This window comes from Acanthochromis polyacanthus, chromosome 22 (genome assembly GCF_021347895.1).
Source record: "Acanthochromis polyacanthus isolate Apoly-LR-REF ecotype Palm Island chromosome 22, KAUST_Apoly_ChrSc, whole genome shotgun sequence".
Classification (NCBI taxonomy): Eukaryota; Metazoa; Chordata; class Actinopteri; family Pomacentridae; genus Acanthochromis; species Acanthochromis polyacanthus.
In genome coordinates this window covers 29453673-29478248 of record NC_067134.1, presented here as the reverse complement: position 1 = coordinate 29478248, position 24576 = coordinate 29453673, and the positions used below count along the sequence as shown (strand labels likewise).

The 24576-nt window shown below is 41.6% G+C and overlaps 4 protein-coding genes across 17 annotated transcripts in view; 3 read left to right on the top strand and 1 right to left on the bottom strand.

Annotated features, from left to right (window-relative positions):
* The window catches only part of LOC110945689 (zinc finger protein 513), a 19138-nt gene extending 12862 nt beyond the window's left edge, over window positions 1-6276 (top strand). For 2 of the 3 annotated variants that reach the window (XM_051942119.1, XM_051942118.1), the window contains exon 7: window positions 1046-4317. In XM_051942119.1, the coding sequence (XP_051798079.1) occupies window positions 1046-1660 (615 nt within the window). In that variant the 3' untranslated portion in view covers window positions 1661-4317. Of the gene's footprint in view, window positions 1-1045; window positions 4318-5915 lie in introns of those variants that run through there. The other variant, XR_007939112.1, reaches the window with a different exon arrangement.
* The window catches only part of LOC110970971 (uncharacterized), a 162413-nt gene that overhangs the window by 96692 nt on the left and 41145 nt on the right, over window positions 1-24576 (top strand). The window lies entirely within an intron of this gene.
* On the top strand, window positions 6127-10818 carry plaat1l (phospholipase A and acyltransferase 1-like). The gene is made up of 5 exons (XM_051942137.1): window positions 6127-6276; window positions 7603-7732; window positions 8898-8986; window positions 9418-9582; window positions 9656-10818. The coding sequence occupies exons 1-5, from the start codon at window positions 6268-6270 to the stop codon at window positions 9719-9721; spliced, it is 459 nt and encodes a 152-aa protein (XP_051798097.1). The 5' UTR covers window positions 6127-6267; the 3' UTR covers window positions 9722-10818.
* Window positions 10476-24576, bottom strand: part of ephx2 (epoxide hydrolase 2, cytoplasmic) — a 27600-nt gene continuing 13499 nt past the window's right edge. Inside the window, exons 1-18 of one of the 3 annotated variants that reach the window (XM_051942115.1) lie at window positions 21548-21753; window positions 19428-19506; window positions 19187-19349; window positions 18039-18229; window positions 17844-17966; window positions 17684-17755; window positions 17512-17607; window positions 17349-17427; window positions 17220-17254; window positions 17091-17117; window positions 16441-16526; window positions 16241-16352; window positions 13881-13955; window positions 13760-13802; window positions 13576-13678; window positions 13065-13134; window positions 11083-11163; window positions 10476-10996 (exon numbers count right to left, since the gene is read on the bottom strand). In XM_051942115.1, the coding sequence (XP_051798075.1) occupies window positions 10850-10996; window positions 11083-11163; window positions 13065-13134; window positions 13576-13678; window positions 13760-13802; window positions 13881-13955; window positions 16241-16352; window positions 16441-16526; window positions 17091-17117; window positions 17220-17254; window positions 17349-17427; window positions 17512-17607; window positions 17684-17755; window positions 17844-17966; window positions 18039-18229; window positions 19187-19349; window positions 19428-19506; window positions 21548-21651 (1686 nt within the window). In that variant the 5' untranslated portion in view covers window positions 21652-21753 and the 3' untranslated portion in view covers window positions 10476-10849. Of the gene's footprint in view, window positions 10997-11082; window positions 11164-13064; window positions 13135-13575; window positions 13679-13759; window positions 13803-13880; window positions 13956-16240; window positions 16353-16440; window positions 16527-17090; window positions 17118-17219; window positions 17255-17348; window positions 17428-17511; window positions 17608-17683; window positions 17756-17843; window positions 17967-18038; window positions 18230-19186; window positions 19350-19427; window positions 19507-21547; window positions 21754-22764; window positions 23286-23371; window positions 23453-24576 lie in introns of those variants that run through there. The other 2 variants (XM_051942117.1, XM_051942116.1) reach the window with 2 other exon arrangements.

Genomic DNA, 24576 nt, shown 5'->3' with positions numbered 1-24576 from the left:
CGATTCGGGGATTTTATACGACTTCAGGACATGTTTTGGACAAAATAGTTTACTGGCTTGTGTCATCTGATGTAAAAGGTTGGATTATGGCCGTTTTTTGTGGAATCTTTTTTTTGTGTGTAATAATAAACCCGGAAATGTGAGTCGCGCTGTGTGCTTTGAAGCCGTGTATAGAGAACGGATGGATGAATATTTGTTTTTGTCGGACAAATGTGTTTTTCTCACCCGCTGTGGTAATCGCATCTGAAAGTGGTTTATACCGGCGGATTCATGAGAATCTAAGCTTTCCATCGGTGTATAGTGTTTGTATAATCGCGTTTGCACCCGTCGGACATTCTTGAAATTCCTATGCAAATTAGTAGGTGTACCGCCGGCGGTACACTGAAGCTTAAAGGGTTAAATGGTGCTGCTATTTCTGATCATCAATAACTAATAAATAAATGCTGCATTTCTGACATGTGGGGGAATGAGCAGCCTTGGAGGAGGACTGAGCTCTGAGGGCTTTTCTTGTTTTATTTGTTGTTCCTGTCAGTTCAGTGTTGTACGAAATGAACTTGGTTTCTGTCCATCAACTGAAATGTGATTCAGAAACATGACAGGATCTTTAACTGTGTCCTTTGTGTTATTGTCCCCTGTCGCGCGAAGAGGGGGACCAAGCATTCGCCTCCGTCCGTCCGTACGTCCCGCATCCTTGTCTGCGCGATATCTCATGAAGGAATTGTCGGATCTTCGTCAAACTTAATGTCAACATGTATTAGGATGATCCCCCGACACCAGTCAATTTGGGTGACCTTCGCATAATTTTCAAGGTCACACCGAGCGTTTGTTGACTGTGACTTTCAAATCCATGTCTTCGGCGGGGGACATAGACACGTTAGTGTCAAAGACTTGATCTATTTATGTGTTATTCTATCTTTGTATTATTCTATCTTTATATTTTTCTATTTCTGTGTTATTCTATCTGTGTTATTATTCTGCCTCTATATTATTCTACATCTATATTATTCTATCTTTATATTTTTCTATCTCTGTGTTCTTCCATCAGATGTGTCGTCGCTGCTCGTTGGACCTGCTGTCCAAAGACGTCTCGGGGCCTCCCTGCAGCCTGGACGGTCCTCGGGGCCCCCGGCGGGGACAGCGGGGCTCCAAGCTGTACCGCTGCCCTCGCTGCCCCTTCCTGTCCCACTACCCCAACCACCTGGCCCGACACTCCCACACCCACTCTGAGGAGAAGCCCCACCGCTGCCCCCACTGCACCTACACCTCGTCACACCTGGACAACCTCAAGCGCCACCTGCGCGTGCACACGGGCGAGAAGCCTTACCAGTGTCCGTCCTGCAGCTACGCCTGCGGGAACCTGGCCAACCTGCGCCGCCACGAGCGCATCCACTCGGGGGCCAAGCCGTTCCACTGCGGCGTCTGCGGCTACTCCTGCAACCAGAGCATGAACCTGAAGAGGCACATGCTGCGGCACACCGGAGAGAAGCCGTACGCCTGCAACGAGTGCAGCTACACGACGGGCCACTGGGACAACTACAAACGCCACCAGAGGAAGCACGGACACAACACGGACAGCTGGGACAAACACACCCCCATCAACGGGCTGAGCTGGGGACGAGACGGCCAGGAGGACCAGAGTCAGGGACAGGAGCACAAGTAGACACACCGAGGGAGTGTGTGAGAGTGTGTGAGAGTGTGTGAGAGTGTGTGAGAGTGTGTGGGAGTGTGTGGGAGTGTGTGAGAGTGTGTGAGAGTGTGTGAGAGTGTGTGAGAGTGTGTGAGAGTGTGTGAGAGTGAGTGAGAGTGTGTGATAGAAACACAGCTGCAGCAATCAGTCCTCAAACCAAACAACTATCCTGATAATTAACAATTAACGGTCATTTTTTTCCACCTCGATGCCAAAACGTTAGCTTCTTCCAGCTCCTCTAGTGTGAGAATGAGCAGCTTGTTAGTTTAAAATGTTCTTAACTGAGACTTTTATTTTTGGATTACTGGTCGGACAAAACAAGATGATGCAAAACACAGAAATTTTTCTCTCTCTTTAGATGAAAGGATTCATCTGCTGATTGTGAAAATAGTCATCAGATTAGTTGATAATAAACAAACTCAGGATGCATCAGGTTTCCTGCACTAAAGACAGGAGAAAGTCAGCTCTATGAAGCTGGTAGAACATTTACAGATGACAGTTTGGACAGCAGAATTACTGAACACTTATTCAGATCATGTAAAATATTAAAATATTACACTAGCTGCTGTGTTGTGTGAGTGGTATTTGTGTTGTGTATAATGTGTGTGTGTTTGTGTACTTGTTTCTGCTATACCGGTGGGGACTTTGACCTGACTCTGTGCTTTATTGGTGGGGACTCGTCTCACGGTGGGGACCTAAAATGAGGTCCCCACGGGTGGAAACAGTGTTTTCTTGGCCATGTTGTTGTTACTAAAAATGTAAAAGTGCAAAAAAGTTTCTTTAGGGTTAGGCATTGTTTTGGTTAGGGTTAAGGTTTGGTTAAGGTTAGGGGTTCGATATGAATGGGAGTCAATGGTAAGTCCCCACCGGTATAGATAAACAAACGTGTGTGTGTGTTGTGTATAACGTGTGTGTTGTGTATAATGTGTGTGTGTCTGTGTACTTGTTTCTGCTATACCGGTGGGGACTTTGACCTGACTCTGTGCTATATTGGTGGGGACTCATCTTACGGGGTGGAAACAGTGTTTTCTTGGCCATGTTGTTGTTACTGAAAAATGTAAAAGTGCAAAAAAGTTTCTTTAGGGTTAGACATTGTTTTGGTCTGGTTAAGGTTAGGGTTAGATATGAATGGGAGTCAATGGTAAGTCCCCACCGGTATAGATAAACAAACGTGTGTGTGTGTTGTGTATACACTGGTGAACCTCCAGCTCAGCGTGGAGTTAAACTCAGGTGCCTTGGACAGACTAACGACTGTAACGCTGCACTGACTTTATAAACGGGCATTAATATGTTGAAGGGGTGAGATCAGCGTCTCACTCCGTTCTTTGGGAAATGCAGTGATGTGATCATGAAGCCGGTCTGATGTTTCTTTTTCTCTACAGAGGATCTCTATTTTGTAGGTGAGGGATGTGGACGGTTTGTTCCAGCGGGGTTCCTGTGCAGCTTTAGTCTCAGTCACTGACTGTCGGTAAGCAGAAAGAAAGAAAACTGAATAATTAACCTCACAGCAACAAAATTAATAGAAACATGACATAAAACCTGATTATTAGGCTTTCAAATAGAAAAATGGATTGAAAGAGAGTTCATTTTGGGGTTGAGGGGTTGGAAATGCTGCGATTGTTTGACTGCATCAGAATCTACATAAAAGTCAGAAAATAGACGCTGATTTAAAAAAAAGCTGCAATGAACGTCGGCATTAGAAAGACAAAGTGATAATGTTATGAGAAAATAAAAACACAGCCTTAGGTTAATAAATAATGACTTTACATTGTAATAAAAAGTATTTTAGAGCTGCAAATCTCCTAAACACTGCATGTTTAGGTTTCAGTAATGATCACCTCAGTAAGAATTTGACTGTGCTGTTTTTAGTGTTAAAATGAGGATTTTATTCTTATAAAATTCTAACGTTTTTCTTTGTTTATTACATCTTTATTCTCATAATGTTCGGACATTTTTCTCATAAATTATGACCTCAGTTTTCTTATAAAATGACCATTTTCTCATAAAATCATCAAATATTTCACTTTGAAAGTTTAACTGTTCTCATGAAACTGATCGTTATCTTCTACATTTTCTGTCTTTTTAAATTACCACATTTTTATGTCAGAATTACACCTTTTTTCCTCATGCCGTTCTGTTTTTCCCTGCTGACAGTTATCACTCTTTTTGCTCATAACTTTGTGACTTCATTGTTGAATTTTTCTACAATCATTCAATCAGAATTCCAGTTTACACAGAATCAGAATGTGGTCAGAATGCTTTTAGATTTAAAGAATGAGAAGTTTTAAAGTGGACATGCACAGGAGCCCCGCTGGTTTTTCATTCATCCAACCAGAGCTGTATTCAGGAGGAACCTCGTGCCTTTTTTCAGTCATGGCTTCACACTTTTTCTTCTTCTTTTCTTTTTTATCTAGATCCTAAAATGTGTTGGCAAATTACAGATCTGTGCTCAGACTGAGACACTCTTTACTCCTCTCAACGTTTCAGAGGATATCTCTGCTCGCTTTACTTGTTTTTAGCACAAATTTCATGAAAATCAGCCTCAGACATGGAAACAATCAGGGAAGAGTTTATTGATAAAAGAACTCTCATTTTAATAACTCATTAAAGTTTCCATCAAACACTGAAAACCTGCTTTTTATTTCATTTGTCTTCACTCAGAAAGAAATTAGCAGTTTGGAACGTGTGGAGTTTGACAGAAAAAGGAGTTTCTTAGCTTTGAATTGATGTGTGTGTTAAAATTCAACTTTTTCAGGCTCCTTAGTTTTTTAAATCTGCTGAGAGAGCAGCTCTGCCTCATTTGAAATGAAAAATAAGTTTAAAAAATATGAACTTATCAAACAGAGCAAATGTGTGCAGCAGGAATTTCATGAAACAAACAAAACTAACAGAACGTGAGCTTTTAGGAGACCCGGCTGGCTCTTTGTCTTTATTAATGATAACTGGTGAAGAAGAAGCTGATATTTATGTTATGTTGCAGCGATATTTAACGACAGAAATGCATTCAGCTTTTTTAAAGCAAACTTTTTAGCTCCAGATAAAGCAGAGCTGCAGTCAGGACTGTTAGCTTAGCTTAGCTTAGCTTAGCTTAGGCCAGAGGTCAGTGACAAAGCCCAAAAAACACTAAATCTTTATCTTATTTGCTTTATCTGTGTACAAGCAGCCAGAACCAAGATCTATTAGTGGGTCAGGTTTAAAAAAAATCTCTCCCATCGCATTGATTGGTTCGTGTTCATTTCAAGATAATTCCGTGGATGAAGGGTTTATTTATCTGTGAACTTGTTGGTCCTGACTAGGGCTGGACCCGAATATCCGAATATTCGTTCATTTGTTCGCTACGGCGCCATCCGGATATTAATTTGGTATCCGAATACCAAATTATAAAACGAGGGCAAAATGTGGACCCGGGAGACCAGAGGAACGGATCCGAATATTCGGGCCGTCTCCGCTGCCGCCCCTCCCCCCCTCCCGGTCGGACGTTACAGGGCGGAACGAATATCCGGATATTCGTCTTTAATAGGGCCCGAATATTCGGAGACCAGAAACCACTATTCGGGCCAGCCCTAGTCCTGACTGTAGCAGATGTTTGCTTATAGGTAAAGATCCTGCACTCCAGCATTTAGAACCATGGAGTCTTGTAAAAACATGGCAGCAGCATCGACACACAAACCAGCTGTTTTTAAACCAGTAGAAGCATCTGTGAGACTGAAACAAAGGCAAGAAATTCTAAATTATGAGCTAACGTGTCTGTGGAATACAGCAGTAGAAATACATTTAGCCTGTTAGCATGTTTGGTTTTTATTCATTATTCATGTTAAATTCAATATTTGTCTTAACAGCAGCATTAGACGACTGATACTTTTGTATTATTGGAACACTGAGAGGAAAATCTTATAGAAAAAAACATGAAGGCGTCTTCACGGGTGAAAATCAGCGATCAAGCTCCAAACCTAAGGCCAGTGGTAACACGTAAAACCAGTAGAAGTCATGATTAGGCTTGAAAACCATTAGATGAATCCTCCAAAAATATTTAACTGAAATATATAACGGTATCATCAGCGTAAAGTTTGATAATTGATGTTACTCAGCCTGATATTTGTAGTTATTTCACTGAAAATGCTGCAGACGTATTGTTTAGTGTGATCCAGGAGTCTGCTTGTTAAAATAATCATTAAATATGACTACATTAATGTAAACTGACGGGTGTTGAAGCTGCTTCCTCTTTTAGCCGCTGCCTTTAGGAAACACCTGCTTCTGACGCCCAAAGGTGGAGCAACGACGACTCATGGCCGTCCACGATGAGATGTTTAAGTTAAAGCCACAGAAATGTCTCCAGTAATCACCTCAAGCCACAAAATCGCCCCCAAAGTGAAGCCAAGATGAAGATAAAGCCGAAAAACAAATGAGAGCTTTTGATGTAGGAGTGAGGGGACGAGGTCAGTGGACTGAGACGGTGACAGACTGCTGACTTTTACTCACGAGTACAGCTGGTATGTAAAACAGCTGGAGCTGCTGTGGGCAGGAGGTGTGGACGAGGTTTCAGAAGCAGCTGAGGAAAGACACAGTGAACGCTTTAATCCATGGGCCTGGTGAGTACCGCTGAAATCTGCTACAATCTTCTTTTTTAGCTTTAATCTGTGCTCCTGTCATCAGTTTTAATGCAGGAATTGTCCGACCGTTTCAGGATGACCTTTTAGATTTGTCTTAACTTTTAATAAGAACGTACTGTTAGCAACATGTTACAAAAAGGTTCAAAATTCACAAATGTTTTTTTTTTTAAACTTATAAAGCACCAAATGGTTCTTCACACCATTAAACAGGAAAAATCTGTGAAGAGCTGCAGCCAAAACCTGTTCATGTCAAGAAAAACTTCACAAAAACTCTTACACTGTGTTTTTATTTAACTTTTATCGAACTGTAAAGTGAGTTTTAGGTGAATGTTTGTCGCAAATGTTGCAAAAAAACATTTAGAGCTGCAGATCTGATGGCTTCAACTGTTTACACTATAATAAAAAATAATAGATTTATGAAGCAAAAGAAAAAGATATTTTTCAAAATAATAGTTTTATTTATATAGCAGCCTTACAATAAGGCACTCTGACAGTTAGAACATGTCACTTTCTGGTTGTTTTGTATCTTTCTGGCTGTTTTGTGTCTTTCTAGTTGTTTTGTGCAACACAGACAATCAAAAAGGATCCAGGAGACAAGTCAGAGCAGTCAGTTAGAATAAATGGTAAAAATGACAATAAATTAAATGAATAATTAGCAAGGTTAGCACTCAGAGCCAGGCAGCAGAAATTACAATAAAACGAGAGAGAACATCTAAAATAAACAGGACATAATACAGAATAAAACACCGCAACTAATTATAGCCAAACTTCACATAAAAGTTAAAGCCTCTAAAAATGGGCTTTCAGAGGTGATTTAGAAGAAGTTTGTGACTCTGCAGGTCTGATCTCCTCAGACAGGTCGTTCCAAAGCCGAGGCTTCGTTCATCGATGTTTACTGATTATAAACTCTTTCTAATGGGAGCTCCATCTGGTCCCTTTTATCGAGCATGGTGTTTTTTTTTAGTGTTCTGTAAGTATCTACGAACAAAATCCGAGCAGACATAGAGAAAAGAAAAGGGAGGAAATGTGTGTAAAAAACATAAAAGTAATAAAATCATAGAATGCAGTCGACAGAATGAGCTGCATTAATGATCTTACTTCTCACTTTGTGGTTCCTATTTTAGTCACCTCGGCGTTCTGTTGTGGTTTCATGAAAAAATGCTTTTGAGTATGACTGACTGAACATCAGCAGAACCCGCTTCTGCTTGCAACTTTACATTGTAGATGTTTTTTTCCACATTTATGAGCAGATTTTTTAAGTAGTTTGAATGGAAAACGGTGCCAGACTGGTTTTTGTCCTTCCAGAAAAATTCCCACCCCAAGCTGTTCCCGGGGGACATCGTGGAGTATCCCAGGAACAAATACTTCTCCCACTTCGGGGTGTACTACGGGGAGAGGGACGGCGTTCCCTACGTCGCTCATCTGACATGTCGAGGTCGGTGCTGTTCTGGTGCAGACACACAAAAACTCTGATTTTCTGAACAAAAATGCAAAAATCTACCAGTGCGTCACCTTTATTCCAACAAAATCTAATTTATTGGTGTAAAAGTGAGCATCTGTGTAGTAGAACTCAGTAAAAGATAGCAGAAAATGATGCATTTATGCAAATAAGTTCAATAAAATCACTAAAGTGTTGGATTTTTCTGTGTACAATTAAACTTTGAAGCTGCTAGGAAACAGCAAATTACCAGTTTGTAATTTTTTTTTTGTTGAAATTCTAGTACTGAACTTAAACTGGCCTTACAGATAGACACACAAGTTGCCTCACACTTTTCTGTTTTACAATACATATATTTATTCCAGTAAATCACAAATCACGTCAATTTCCACTGGTAAAACTCTGGCTTTGTGTTCAGTCACTGGATTAAATTTCTGACAAACAGAAGTAGCAGTAAAAGATTCAAAATGCGTCCAGTTAGAAACTCTTCAGATCTTCAGGTAGATAGATAGATAGATAGATAGATAGATAATTTATTCCTGCATTAAAACAACTATGTCATCTAGTATTGCAAGGTTCCTGAAACACTATATTTAAATATGGAAATGATGTCTTATCTATTAAAATATGTACTAATTTGCTTACATTTCTGGAGCAGAAGTCTGAACTTCAGATAAAGCTAGGGTTGAAAATTCTTAAACATGTTTGTCAAATATTTTTTCAGAGGAAGATTTTGGATGTTTATTTCTATCTGTATGAAGCAGACGATGCTGTGAACAGCCAGAAAAAAATCTGTTGTTTGGAGGGAAAAAATGTTCTATAAATCTGGAAATATGAGCAAACCCTCACAATTCAGCGCTGCTGAAGTGGAGATCTGAAAAACTGAAAAACTTTAAAAAATATGCCAAATTACACTTTTTGTAAGTGGACGCTACTTTTCCCAGATAAAAGTTTGATCTGATAAATGTCACCACGAAACTATAACAGATATTGATTTACATTTAGACAGCTGTTCTTTTTATTAAGAGTTTAAAAAAGTTTTTATTCAGTAACTGAGATAATTTCAGCTTCATTAAAAACACTAAAAGGCTGCAGTTATTTTCTGGATACACCAGGTTTAGTGTTTAATATTTATTGTGAAAATGTGTCAACTCTGTTCCAGATTCAGACACGATACTCCCGCTGTTCGGCCGAGCGCTGAGGTCTGAGATCAAACTGGATCCTGTGGAGATGCTGGGGACGAAATACAAGGTAACACACGTGCAGAACAGGAAGTGGAGGTTTGTTCTGGGGACGAAATACAAGGTAACACACGTACAGAACAGGAAGTGGAGGTTTGTTCTGGGGACGAAATACAAGGTAACACACGTACAGAACAGGAGGTGGAGGTTTGTTCTGGGGACAAAATACAAGGTAACACACATACAGAACAGGAGGTGGAGGTTTGTTCTGGTAGTCTGTCTGGTCAAATATACTCATGGAAGAAAAACAGAAAAATATCCAACATTTTAATTCTGTGAGTTCAACCAATCAGCATCAAGCTCTGCTCACAGTTTTCCAGGACTGTCCCTGGAGACTTTTTTCTCCCTCCTAACAGTCTTGAGAGAAGCTCCTGGTGTTTGTAGTTTTTAGGTTTTGCAGGTTCCTGGACGTTGAAATGAAAACGTTCTCTTCACCTCCAGGTCAACAACATGCTGGACGGCTGGCACTCGCCCCGGGACTTCCACAGCGTGGTGAAGCCGGCCATCGACGACATGATGGGACGTGAGGTCACCTTCGACATCCTGTTCCACAACAGCGAGCACCAGGCGACGCTCTTCAGATACGGAGTGAAGAAGTCGGAGCAGGTGAGGCTCCGGCAAGCGAGCCGCCATCCAGTTGTTCACGGTGGATCATGTCTAAAGAACGTCTGTGTTGCAGATCGAGACGATCTACGAGCACATCATGCCGGCCTGGAAGAAGCTGATGGAGAGGAAGGAGCTGTAAGAGCTCAGAGCAGCCAGTGGAGGGCACCGTTCTCCTCAGCTGGACCTCCAGAAACCTCAGAGACCAGCAGGACTTCCTCAATCATCCTTCCAGCCTCACTTCCCTGCTTCCTTCCCCCCTTCTTTACACTCTTCATTTATTCCATCCCTCCTTCCTTTTTACTCTTTTCCTTCCTTTTGCTCCACACTTCTTTCCTTCCTTCATTCCATCCCTCCTTACTTTTCTTTTTTCATTCCTTCCCTTCTCCTTTCTTCATCCTTCCATCCCGTCATTCATTTTTCATTCCATTCTTCCTTTGTTGCTTTTTCCTTCCTCCTTTATTTCTTTTCCTGCCTTCTTTCCACCTTGTTTTCCTCGTTCCCGTCCCCTTGATTCCTTCTTTTTCTCCCTTCTTCTTTCCATCTTCCTTCCTTCCTTCCTTCATATCCTCTTCATTCCATCCCTCCTTACTTTCTCTTTTTCATTACTTCCTTCCCCATCACTCATATTTACATTTAGACAGCTGTTCTTTTTATTAAGAGTTTAAAGAAGTTTTTATTCCTTCCTATTCTATTCTCTGGGTTCTATTCTTTCTATTCCTCCCTTCTTTCCTTTCCTGCCTCCTTCCCTCCTTGTTTTCTTCCTTCCCGTCCCCTTGATTCCTTCCTTCCTTCAATCTTTCCTTTCCTTCTTCTTTCCTTCCTTTCATCCTTGTTTCCATCCTTCTTTTCCTTTTCCTCCCTCCTTCGTCCAAATGATCAGAATTCACCAGATGTTCATCAGATGTTGACTTTATTAGAAGAAAACTTGATTTACAGATAAATTATATTTTTAATCACACTGTTGATAATCGGAGATAAAGTTTTTGTGCAGATGGAGTTATTTAGTGTCAGTTTTAGGAGAAAATGTGTAATGTGACATTTCTACAGTTTTTCTCTCAGCTGATTTGATCCTGTTCAACATTTCTGTCCTCTCCTGATGGTTTTATTTTCACTCATTCTTTCTGTTTATTCACTCTTTCTTCATTCAGTTCATTTTTGTTCAGTCGCTGCAGAATTCTGCTTCAACTGTTGATTTCTAACTTAAGTAAACTTTAGTTTGACAGAATTAATCATCAGGCCGTTTCCTTCGTTCTTCTTCTTTCCTTCCTTACAGTTTGGGTGCCATGGTAACCCCTCCAGCCTTCAGGTGTGTCTCTTTCAACCATGAAATCAGGATGTTGTTGGTCTCTGCTGGTTTTTCCACCTGAGTCCAGTGTGAACACTGTTCGATGTGTCCTCTGCTCAGGTTGGGGATCTGCAGTCAGTCAGTAACAGCATTCACATTCATGTCCAATCACCTAGAATCACTGAATTGATTATTAGAATTGATGTTCCTCTTACCAAGTCCTCCATTCCCTTGGATAACTCCGGCAGCAGAACAATGTCTTTACCTGCCGTCACCATCAGCGCCGGCATCAGCAGCTAAAGCAACAAAACAGAGAAAATTCAGAATAAAAATGTGTTCAGGACGTTTTTAAAGATTCCTGATTTCAACAGGAGCCAAAAATCAGAAGCAGTTTAACAGGTTTGGATGTTTTCCTGAGATTCTGCAGCAAATGATCCATTTATTTGTGGCTAAAAACGAGGAGGTGGTGCTGGAGTCCTCACCTCCAAAACTTGAAAGTTCACTACACTCTCTCTGCTAAACTTCAGCTCCATATTTTAATACCATGAATCAGTGTCACTGCACTGTTCAGCTTCTGTTGCCCTCCAGGGGCAACTAGGAACCTTTGTAGTTCAACTGAACATGTTTCTCTCTGTCATTCAGGACTATGACACACCACTTGTTGCCACTGCAAACATGAATATTCACATAGACGAAGCCCAAGAAACTGACTTTTTGTCACTGATGGCTTCTTTCCACCTCCAGCAGGTCTCCACCGCTCTCTCATACAAAACAGGAAACATGCTTGACTTGATTTCGGCTGAATCTGAGTATCACTCCACTTCATCTGTCAGACCACTATTTTATCTCCTTACCGGAAGACTTCCCTGATCTTCTGCAAATTGTCTCCTTCCTCCACAATCTTTGGTCCCTCTCACAGACCCACCTTCTGATGAGGCCTCCATGCCTCCTGATAGCATATTCTCCTCATTCCAGGTTGACGAGGCCGAAGACGCTTTCTGTTCCTCACTAGCCTCTCCAAACCATCTCTGCCCTCTTACATCAAAACCTGCTCATATCCACTGATATGAACTGAACTATCCACAGGTGTTCCTCAGGGGTCAGTGCTCGGTCCTCCTCTATAAACACAACCTCACTTTGTGTGATAATCCACTCTCATGGTTTCTCACACCAGTGCTATGCTAATGAAACCCAGTTCTTCTTCTTGTTCCCCCTGGATGACCAAACGGATCTCATCATATCTTACAGATATCTGGGCATGGATGAAAAAACGCCACCTTCAACTCAACCTCTCCCAGACTGAGCTCCTTGTCCTCCCAGCCAGTCTCTCTATATCAAACAAGAAACCAACATCCAGCTGGAATCAACCCGACTAAAACCCACAAAATCTGACAGAAACTTGGGTGTCATGATCAATGACCAACTAACTTTCAAGACTCATGTCCTCTGCTGCTCGGTCATGTCGATTCGTCCTGTAGAACATCAGGAAGATCAGACCCTTCCTATCTGAACATGCAGCTCAACTCCTGGTCCAGGCTCTAATATCATGTATCAGCTACTCAAACTCCTTACTGGCAGGACTAACTTCATGCAATGTCAAACCTCTGGAGATGATCCAGAATTCAGCAGCATGTCTGGTTTCCAACCAGCCAGAAACAGCTCATGTCACTCCTCTGTTCAAATCGCTTCATTGGCTTCCTGTTGCTGCATAAAATTCAAAAATCTTGACTCTTGCATTCAAAACTAGAATAACAACATCTCCTCCTACCTGAACTCTCTCATCCAGGTCTACACTCCATCTCACTATGCTCGGCCAACAAAAGGTTCCTGATTCAACCTCCACAACAGGACCGGTCCACAGCTGGACTCTTCTCCTCTGTGGTTCCTTGAGTTTTCAAACTCTGTTCCATCTGCAGGGTCTCTCTCAGTCTTTAAGAAAAGACTAAAAACCAACTTTTCACTGAACATCTTTGCACTTGACAGACTGCACCGCCTGCAGATACCATGGTTCTATTCTGACTCTTGAACTTGTTCTATGGCTCTTATCCAGGTTGTTTTCTCCTGACGAGGTCCTTGCTGGTGTTGGATCTACTCTCAGATGTACCTCACTTTGGATAAAAACATCGGCTGATTGAAATTGTAGAATTGTAGAACTGTGTTCTCTTTTTTTCAGTCAAATAGAAACACACTGACGAACCTTCCCAAAGGGTCGGGTGCACATCCACTTCCAGTTCGCCTCATCGTTTCGATACCAGTTCAAGGGTCTCCTGTTAAATGAAGCACAGGAGGATTACTGACTGCCTGGAGTTTATCTGATTGATCAGAAGTGTAAACTCATTTACTGAGCTGAATGATGCTTTATTAGCAGCAGGTCACAGAATGATGTCATTTAACTAAAGAATCGATGCTCAAATATCAGTTTCTTAAAGCCTGAGGCAGCAGAATTTAATGTCTGGTTTTGTCCAACCAGCAGTCAAAAACCTACTAATTTTAGTTGAGTGTCACAAAAGGTTAAAATAGAAAAATCTGCATTGAATATTTTTGGGGGGATCTAATGGATTCACTCGTCTAAAAAGTGGAACTAAACATTTGAATCACTTCAGTCATCATGTTGTCTTTACATTATCTGGTCTCCGTGAAGAAAACCAGCTACTGATTGATGTTTTTGAGCTTCATGTTGTGTTGTAGTGTGTGGTGAATGTGTGGACCTGAAGCCTCTCTCTTTGTACTGGCTGACGTAGTACTGCAGGTCGGCCTCCGTCAGCATGGAGCTCCTGGGGATCTGCTCTGGCTGACCCACAAGCAGACCGCCTGTCGCACAACACAAACACTGCATGAGCTCTGTTCATGGAAGCAGTGAAATCATCCACATTTAGCTGGAAATCTCCTCACCTCGAGCACAGACTCCTGCAGTGCTGATAGCAGGACGACTGGCCTGAGGAGACACAAACCTTTGTGATGAAGGAGAAGGTGGATTTTCTGCACTGTCACAGTTGTGTGTGCATCAACTCACCGCTTCACTGCTGCTGAAAAAGAAAATTTTGAACGTTCTCTCCAGATCCTTCTCCAGCTCGGCCTCTGCTACACCCTGGAACAAACAAGCTTCAGTCTGAGTTTGTTTTTCAAACATTCCTCCATCTATCTATCCACCGTTTAATCCTCATCAGGGTCATGGGGGGCTGGAGTCTATCCCAGCTGACTGAGGGTGAAGGCAGACAAACAAAAACTAAACTAATAAGCTGGGTCAAGGTGTTGGAGAACAACTCAGTTCTCTGAGAATCTTTGCCAGCTTTTTCAAGGTTAAAAATCAAGTAGCTCCGGTTTTAGGAATCTGGTTCTGGATGTTTTCAGGTCAAAAGAGACCCAAGTTCAATGGAAAGTGGGTATCTCCTGACCTGTACTGCATATCAAAGGGTTAATGTCAACAAAGGAAGAAATAAAATTATACTTGTTTTTCTGAACCTCTTTGGGGCCAGTACAGTGTTTTCAGAAGGTGGCGCTAGAGGCCATGTTACATGTAGCTCTAACAAACAGAAGAAGCCAGAACCCAACAGGAGGAACATGGAGAGAGTCTGCAAGTTTTACTTCCAGTCAGGTCGGGTGTAATTCTTCTTCCATGGTGTCCAGAGAAGAACCAATGAAGCAGCTGATCATGTGAGTTCAATGTTCATCAGAAAAGGTGTTTCCATCTCCATGAAGCTCAGAACTCTTTATAGAGGAACAAAACTAAACTCAAGGGAGTGTAAAAATGTCTTGCAAAATTGAGGTTTTTTTTTTACTTTTCTGTTTTTATGAAGTTTTCCTAATGTGACACCTCAAATGTGCATGAAAATCTGTTGGAAAACCAGCCAGTAAATGTAAAGAGGCTGACTGTTTTTCTGCCTCACTGCTAGTTTTGTTCAGCAGGATGTTAGCAGGAATCAGGTCCAGATGAAAAGCTTCCAAACTGCTTTGTAGAAAACTGAGGGTGGTGTCTCTGAGGGTTCTTTCTACATTCAAAAGCTCAGGCTGTTGGAAATCTGCTCACGTTTTGAAGTTGTGGCGTTGATCCCAGCTTTGCTGACATTTGAAGTCCAAGTGGCTCTGGGGTTTGGTTGTTTTGTGGGAGTCTTGTGGAGCTGCTTTGAATTTCAAAGACCTTCAGCTAAAGTGATAATCGAAGGCTCAGAGATGCAGGTAAAGTGTCCGATGAGCGAGTGGTTTCTGTTGAGGACTGACTGGAAGTTCAGGGGGTTTGAGGTCAAACTTTATGAAGCTGAAGACTCAAACCTGCTAAAATACGTCTTCACTAGCTCTGCTGTGTGGTTTACGACCGCGGTCAAGCCAGCCCTCACTGCGAAACGCTTGGTCAAACGAGCCCTCAGTTGGAAAAGCGGTGTGCGCATTTACTAAACAGTACGTCAAGAGCAATCTTTTTTAAATTGCCGTTATTATTCAAGTGTGTGACATCCGCTAAGAGTCACGTTGGTCGGATGTGGAATTTCAGAATAAAAGCCCCCTGAACAGCCATATTTATTTAGATATATCATGTTCATTAGCATTCATATTTCTCCCAAACTGCATGTTATTATTCAACCATTCCACTTCAGATTAATAGTATGCCACCTCAAGAAGACACCATGTCAAAATCAGGTCAATCTAATATGGAGTTTCAGAATAAAAGCCTCCTGAAATGGCATATTTGTATATCTTTATATCATGTACATTAACATCCATATTTCTCCCAAACTGCCTATTATTATTCAACTGTTCCACTTCAGATTAATAGTACTCCACCTCAAGAAGACACCATCTGAAAATCAGGTCAATCTGATGTGGATTTTCAGAATAAAAGCCCCCTGAAAAGCCATATTTATTTAGATATATGTACATTAGCATTCATATTTCTCGCAAACTACGAGTCATTATTCAACCGTTCCACTTCAGATTGATAGGATTCCACCTGTGGAAGACATCTATTAAAAATCTTGTCAGTCTCATTTGGTATTTCAGAATAAAAGCCATTTGAACTTTTCACTGAAATCTTATAAGGTCGTTTTCTCGGCTATTGCGAGCAATTTTTTTTCCTTAGAATTAAAATGATTGTGAAAATATTTTCTGTTTCTTCACAGTAACAGGCCAAAATGGCTGAAAATCTGAAAATGACCTCTTCTGCCATACCGTCCTCATGAGGCCCCAGAGAAACCTACAGACATCTGGTGCGGTCTTGTACACCTTGTATGGGACTCTGTTTTGCCCAGGAGCTGAAGCTGTCTCAAACTGATGCTCTGGGGGTGCAATTGGTGGAATGTCTGACTGATGGTTTGTTCCTAACTTTTGCTGAGATCACCAAATGAGGCCTATAAATGACGTTCTTACAACATGGAGACTTACTGGTTTCTGGAAGTAGACCTGGTAGTCAAATATGGGAAGAGTCTGCAGCTTCTCTAAAGGAGAAACTTTTGGATCCAGTGGGAACAGAGGAGTGTTCAGAGATGCTACGGCCCTTCATATGCAAGAAGAAAAAAACACATTTTAGTTGAAAATAAAGCATCTGGGGTGTGAATATGAGTCAGTTTGTTGTGTGTGTTCACCTGACTCTCTCTGGGAAGTACTGGGCCATCGTCCACACCAGGAAGCCGCCCCAGTCATGACCCACCAGGGTGACCTGTGGGATCGACTGGACAAAGGAGAGTCTGATGTATTCAACTTTATTAACTCTCTAAACCCCCCAAAAATAAATACTGTCTTTTAAAAAAATCACCAAAATGACACCAATTATCAGAAATGGTTGGAAATGTTGGTTTGGCGGTTCTGACTCTTCGTTAGTTTCCATGTTTCTTTTAAATTAACTGAAATAAGGTGTTTAAACTATCCACAATCAGTAAAAGAACAAAAATTTTGTTCACCTCAGTGAAACAGTGAAGCCATCAGTGACGGGCAGTGACGTGACAAAAATTCTGTGAACTTTTGTCTAATTTTCCAGCTGTGTTTACACAGTGCAGACAGGAGACGCATACGAAAACTAATTAAAACTGCAAAAGTTAAATGTCTATAGTATGTAGAGTTGCTATTTTTTCTAGTATCAATAACACCTGTGGTTTATTTTCATGACAGGTCTTTTTTTTCATCTTTATCTCTCCATTGAGGTGCAGGACTTTGAGGTGCAAGAAGAAAGAGATAAAAACAGCTCATGAACAGCCAGCTGGTTTATTAGAGTATTGTATAATTCTTTAGTACTCACCATTTTGTCCATAAATGTGATTAAATCCTGAAAAAAGAGAAGTTTATGATGAATGCAATGCAGATCTAATTAAAGAACACATGATGTGATTTTATATTTTCCTGCTGTAGCGTGTTGGTGAGTTTGTACCTTACAAAGCTGCTCCTGAGAATATTCCTGTATGTCTGGAAGGACATAAATGACATGAATTACAGTTAACGAGACAAGAACTGAGTTTAACGAGGAGCAACAAGTCATGCATGTTCATGGGTAACACACCAGGGGGCGCTGTGGACTCTCCATATCCCTTCATGTCCAGAGCCAACACCCTGAACCCTGCTGCAGCCAAGGCAGGGATCTAGCAGAGAGGAGAGAAAGGTCTGAACATGTTGACGGGCCACAAGCTTTCCCAGAACCCCCTGGAGACGGACATGAAGGTTACCTGGTACCTCCAGGAGTACCAGCTCTCAGGGAAGCCGTGACACAGCAGGACCGGTGGACCGGAGCCCATCTCCACGAAGTGAGTGGTCACACCAGGCTGAGACAGAGACAACAGTTGGAGCTGTGGCTCATGTTTTCATGCTTTAATGAGCTGCTGACTGAATGTTCATTACTCTGATGGTGACGTATCCATGAGGCAGTTGGTCGGGGCTGCAGGTCGGTGGAGGACTCTCTGCTCCAACAGCCTGAAAACACAAAGAGCAGGTGAACAATGCAGCGTTTCCTCCACATATAGAAGTATGTTGTGGTCCAGCCACGCACACTGGTCTGTACCTGAACTCCAGTGAAGTCGGCCAGTTTGTCCAGAGCGGCGTCCAGATTCTCCACCAGGATGGCCTTCATCCCTGCTGCTTCTGCTGCCTTCACGCCCTCATCATCTGCATCCAGCCACACAGCCTGAAAGCAGGTGAAGAGCAAAGTACGTTTCCTGTTTTCAGGATGCGGTGAGTCCAGCAGAAGTCATCTTACCTGTTGTGACGTCACTCCCAGGTGCTGCAGAGCGGAGCTGAACATGGCGGTCTCGGGGACCCTGTGACCTGAACGGCAGGACTGGAGGACCAGGTCAAAATGGCCGCCCAGCAGCGAGAGGAGGCCGGCGGGGGCGTGTCCAGAGGCGCTGTCATCCAGCCAGTGATTGGCCAGCACGGCTGTGAGTATTCCTTTAAACCAGAGGTTAACATTCAGCTTTTAGTGACCTGCTGCTTTCCCACAATGCATCTGGACAAGAGAGCTGAATTTATGGCGTTTTTGAAAGCAGTGTGCTGTTATTTCACGAATTTCCTGTGTTTTGTTAACTCTCAGATACTGTACTTTACCAAACAGTGATTTTAATCGCAGAAAATGTCGGACTTGTTTAGCTGTTAGCCTAAAAAAATTGTGCAAAAACTGTAAATAATGTCCACATAAAAAGTTTTACAAATGGTAATTTGTTCTTTTACAATGTTCATGGTAAACTTACACAATTTTAAATGTATTTAAATCAACAAAAATGTAATTATTTTTCCAAATATTTGAAAAAATGGTAATGTATCTGAAGAACTGAAAATGGTAAATACTTTTAAAATTCTACTTATTTTTCCTGCTTTGTTTAATCACAGATATCTAGTAAAATCCTACAAAAAGTAATAATTATATATCATCCACATTTTAAAAAATGAGTGATTTTGCAGTCGTTTATTCTTTCATAATGTGTGGATGCTGCTGCAGGTTTTTAATCAACTCAGAGGAAAGACTCTAAACAGCTGGAAGCAACAAACCGATCTTCAGCTCCTCTTAATGTTTTCAGGTCTTTGTTTCGCCTCCATGAACTAAAAGCCAAGCTGTGATTTTTACTCTTTGTGTTTTTATGGACGAGCTGCAAAACAAACTGCTGCTTCTTTCTCTTGTCCTGGGACACCTGAAACTTGGACTGGACCAGTCAAACCTGAGGAGTGATGTGACTTTATGGAGGCTGGAGCTCCTCTGAGAGAAAGTCTAAGTATGGACACATAACTGCAGTAGCTCTGGTAGCATCAGGGAGAGGAGAAGAGTTTAAAGTTTACAGAGGGAAACTGCAGCACACTGATGTAGAGTAACGTCAGTGTTGTTGTGAATGAAGTTGTGTTGGTGTTGTGTACCGCTGCGATGCAGACTGGCAGCTGTCTTCAGCACGGCGGGTTGGACGTCCAGCATGGCCTCTCTGAGCGGCTCCAGCAGGCCTCTGACCGACCAATCAGAAGGCAGAGTCACGCCCCTGATCTCAGCCTCCTTCACACACTCGGCCTCCAGCGCTGGGATCATCTACACACAAACACACAAACAGCAGTAAGCCCAGCTCCACTAACAGTCCTGAAGGAAACGGTGAATGTCTTCACCCACCTGAGAAAGTGTCATGGCTCCTCTCTCTGCCTGCCTCATGGCGCCGTCCTTCAGGGACACAACATCTCTGAGAAAACCTCTGAGTACAAAAACCACACAGTACACCTCACATTTCTGAATTAACAGTTCATAACTGATGAAACCAGTGTGTGTATTTCCACTGCTCAATTTTTATTTGAAAAATATTCAGTTTTGTGTAAAGTTTGACAGAGAAATGTGACCAATCTCCACATTAGAGGAACCAGCAAACATTTATATTATTCTATTCTGTTTGGAATTCCTCCTCAAAATATGACTGTAAAAGGACAAATATGATATTTAGGATGCTACACCAGCAGTCTTTAGTTTGGATACACTTTCTCATTTGATCTTTGTTTTCATGACTGTTTCTATTGTAGATTCTCACTGAGGACATCAGAACTATGAATGAACACATGTGGAACTATGTGGGAAGCAAAAAAAGAGTGAAATAAGTCAAAACATGTTTTAGATTCTTTGATCACTGCTTTCAACACTCTTGTTGTTCTCTGGAGGAGCTTCATGAGGTAGAACCTGAATTGTTTCTCCAGATTAAACAGGAAGGTGTGTCCAAAATAAAGACTGGTGTCAGTGAAGTCATTTAGGGAGAAAACTAGTTATTATACAAAGCACAACTTGAAAAGGGGAAAAGTCATGAGCAGAGAGCAGAGTGTGCGAATAAAATATCCTTTATTACCCCCCCAAAAAAACTTTGTACATATACAAAGTTTATATCTATCTATCTATCTATCTATATATATATATATATATATATATATATACACATATATTATAAATGGGAATATGAAAGTGTGAAATAATCCTGTATATCAGTGGAGTCAAACTCATCTTAGTTCAGGTTCCACGTTCAGTTTCATCTCCAGTGATCAGTAAAATCACAGCATAATAACCTATAAATAACCACAACTCCAACTTTCTCCTTTGTTTTAGTACAAAAAGTACATTCTGAAAATCTTCACATTTAATGAATCATATTTTTTACAAAATATCATGAACAACCTCAAAATTCTCCAGGAAAACAAGCTCAGTATCAGCAGTATTATTATGCAGTTGATTATTAATACCCTAAAACTGACTGATCAGTTTATCTCCAAAACATTCAGTCTCAGGTATGTGGGACTGAATAATCTGGTATTAGTCATTAAAAATAAGACAAAGTATTACAAAAAGAAAACAGAAAATGACAAATACAAGAAACAAAATGACAAAAGCGAGAAGGCGACAAAAACATGAGACAAACGACAAAAAAACAAACAACAAAAATAAGACACAAAGCGACAAGAGAACAAAGAGCAATGTAGTATTTTACTTTATGATCAAAACAACTTTAGGGCTGGACCCGAATATCTGAATATTCGTTCGCTACAGCGGTATCCAGATATTAATTTTGGTATCCGAATATTCCCCACCAACCCCCCACCCCCAGAGAAAGACCACAGATCTACAGTGAATGTCTTCTCTGTAATTTTTATTCTTTCTAAAGTCTTCCCGTGGACCGAAATGGACCCTCTGACGGGCCGGTTTTGGACCGCAGGCCGCACGTTTCACCCCCCTGGTAAAAATAATCAGAGTGTATGAGGCGAGGTGGTGATGTCATCAAGCACGCCAGTGTTCCAGCTGCGCGTTAATGATACTGGGAGTCCGATCTGTATTCTAATCTTTATTCTGCAGTCTGTGGACACAGACTCGTACAACAACCAGCGCAGTTTGTACTCCGCAAAAAACAGGCCGACGGTAAAACAACAGTTCAGCTGATTGGTTCAAAGTAGACTCACCCCACTATTTGAGAAACTTTCCTGCAGCCCATCCATCGTGACTCAGCTGTTTTCTAAAGCAGCTGAGTCACTGCAGGTTAAATGTGTCAAATGTCACACTGATGCTGTGATTTCTAGCTTCAGATAAAACCAGCACACACACTGGTTTTACTTCTAAAAACATTTCTATCAAACTTCTTCCACATTTTCACATTTCAGTCAGATTCCTTTCCTGCCACGGCTGATTTACCAGTTTGTCTGTACTTTTATCAAACTAATCAGTTCAGATCAAAGTGCAGAGCTGTTTCATAACGGCTGCTTTCTTACCCCGGCAGGCTGTGCAGCTTCTCCAGCTGGTGGAAAACAGATTCAGGTCTGGAGGAGACAGTGACTCCCCAGAAGTTGAACAGGACGGCTTTGTTCCCGGCCATGTGAGAGCGTGAGTGGAAGGATTTCTGTTTTCTCTGAGCTGAGCTGCTGCTGCAGACGAGTTGTGCTCATGCATGCAGATCAACTTTACCCTCTGAACACACTCACTGCAGGTCCGCCCACTTTTTCTGGAGACACACACCCTGAACACAGTCTGGAGGCTGGTGCAAGACTGAAACAACACAAGACACTTTAATGACGTTATTACAGCTTTTTATACTGAAAACTTCAAGTTAAGCGACAACAAAAGTGCAGACATCTCAGCTGCATTTTAGAATGACAAATTAAAAATATATTTACATTAATGCAGCTATAAAATAAGAAAGACACAGAAAAAGGGGTGTGTTCATATTTCCAGATTATTCCGTGTTTATTCCGGAGAGCTGGAGCTCCAGAAACCTCAGACACCAGCAAGACTTCCTCAATCATCCTTCCAGCCTCACTTCCCTCCTTCTTTATACCCTTCATTCATTCCATCCCTCCCTCCTTCCTTTTTCCTCTTTTCCATCCTTCTTTTGCTTTCCTTCCTTCCTTTGTTCCCTTGTTCTTTTTCCTTCCTTCTTTCTTTCCTTTTCTGACTCCATCCCTCCTTGTTTTCCTCCTTCCGTCCCCTTCTTTCTTTTTTCTTTCTTTCTTTCCTTACATTTCTCTTTTCATTCCTTTCCTTCTCTCTTCTTTATCCTTCCCTACCATGTCCCTCATTTTTCATCACGTCCTTCCTTCCTTCCTTCCTTCCTTCATTTCATCCCTCTTTGCTTTTCTCAGTTTCATTCCTTTCCTTCTCATTTCTTTATCCGTCCTTGTCTTCTCACTCATGTTTTCATTGCTTCCATCCTTCCTTCTTGCTTTCCTTTCCTGTCTCCTTCCCTCCTTGTTTTCCTCTGCCCATTTCTTTCCCTTCCTTCCTTAGTCATTCCTTCTTTCCATCTTTCTTCCCTTCCTTCCTTCTTTCCTGCCTCCTTTCCTCCTTGTTTTCTTCCTTCCCATCCCCTTGATTCCTTCCTTCCTTCAATCTTTCCTTTCCTTCTTCTTTCCTTCCTTTCATCCTTGTTTCCATCCTTCCTTCTTTTCCTTTTCCTCCCTCCTTCGTCCAAATGATCAGAATTCACCAGATGTTCATCAGATGTTGACTTTATTAGAAGAAAACTTGATTTACAGATAAATGATATTTTTAATCACACTGTTGATAATCAGAGATAAAGTTTTTGTGCAGATGGAGTTATTTAGTGTCAGTTTTAGGAGAACATGTGTAATGTGACATTTCTACTGTTTTTCTCTCAGCTGATTTGATCCTGTTCAACATTTCTGTCCTCTCCTGATGGTTTTATTTTCACTCATTCTTTCTGTTTATTCACTCTTTCTTCATTCAGTTCATTTTTGTTCAGTCGCTGCAGAATTCTGCTTCAACTGTTGATTTCTAACTTAAGTAAACTTTAGTTTGACAGAATGAATCATCAGGCCGTTTCCTTCGTTCTTCTTCTTTCCTTCCTTACAGTTTGGGTGCCATGGTAACCCCTCCAGCCTTCAGGTGTGTCTCTTTCAGCCATGAAATCAGGATGTTGTTGGTCTCTGCTGGTTTTTCCACCTGAGTCCAGTGTGAACACTGTTCGATGTGTCCTCTGCTCAGGTTGGGGATCTGCAGTCAGTCAGTAACAGCATTCACATTCATGTCCAATCACCTAGAATCACTGAATTGATTATAAGAATTGATGTTCCTCTTACCAAGTCCTCCATTCCCTTCGACAACTGTGGCAGCAGAATTCTGTCTTTACCTGCCGTCACCATCAGCGCCGGCATCAGCAGCTAAAGCAACAAAACAGAGAAAATTCAGAATAAAAATGTGTTTAGGAGATTTTTAAAGATTCCTGATTTCAGCAGAAGCCCAAAATCAGAAGCAGTTTAACAGGGTTGGATGTTTTCCTGAGATTCTGCAGCAAATGATCCACTTATATGTGGCTAAAATGTGAGTCTGACATGGTGGTCTGCAGCACAGGGGCTCCTCAGGGAACTGTCCTGGTTCTATTCCTCTTCACCTCAAACACTGCAGACTCCATGGACCACTCAACAGATATCATCAGCAGAAGTTCTCTGATGACTCAACGATCGGTGGTCTCATCTCAGATGATGATGATCGGGGGAACAGAGAACTGAACCAGGACTTTGTGGACTGATGTCAGAGGAATGCAGGGGGAACTCCTGAAGACTTTTATGACTCTGGTGGCATCAGTCATCTTCTATGGAGTGGTCTGCTGCAGCAGCAGCATCTCTGCTGCTGACAAAAGGAAACTTGATTGACTGATCAAGAAAGTCAGCTCTGTCCTGGAGAGCCCCCTGGACCCAGAAAGGAGGATGTTAACCAAGCTGACATCCCTGCTGGACAGGTTCTCCCACCCTCACCCACATCTCCTTCAGTGACAGACTGATCAGCCCACATGTGTGAAGGAACGTCACCACGGAGCCTCACTTCCTGCTGGTATCACACTCCAGAATCAGCTCCCAACAGACCATAAACACACTGACAGCTAGCAAACTGTCATGTGTAACAGACCAAAAAGTGCAATTCGTCTGTGTAAAAATACTTAAATGGATGTCTTAGTATCTTTGTGTTCTTATGTTTTTCATATTTATATTGTATATACAGTTGCATGCAGAATTATTCAGCCCCATGGTATAATGAGTATTCTTGGTTCTCCATGGAATGAAACCATTGCAAAACTCTTTTTCAATCAGGACTGTACTCTTTTTTTTTTTTTCTAAACACGGCACACATTACCACTCTTACAGGAGTAATCACCTGCAGTTGGAATGTCGCTCATTTTGTCAGAATAACAAAATCATCAGAGGGGTTGAATCATTGGGCATGCAGCTGTATAATGTGTGTACTTCACCTCTTTACAATATATTTGTGTTTTCTTGTTTTTTTTAAC

Coding starts and splice junctions, on each gene's coding strand:
- plaat1l (XM_051942137.1), top strand. Junction 8,987..9,417: donor TGCTGGGGACGAAATACAAG/GTAACACACGTG, acceptor CTTCACCTCCAG/GTCAACAACATGCTGGACGG. Junction 9,583..9,655: donor GAGTGAAGAAGTCGGAGCAG/GTGAGGCTCCGG, acceptor TCTGTGTTGCAG/ATCGAGACGATCTACGAGCA.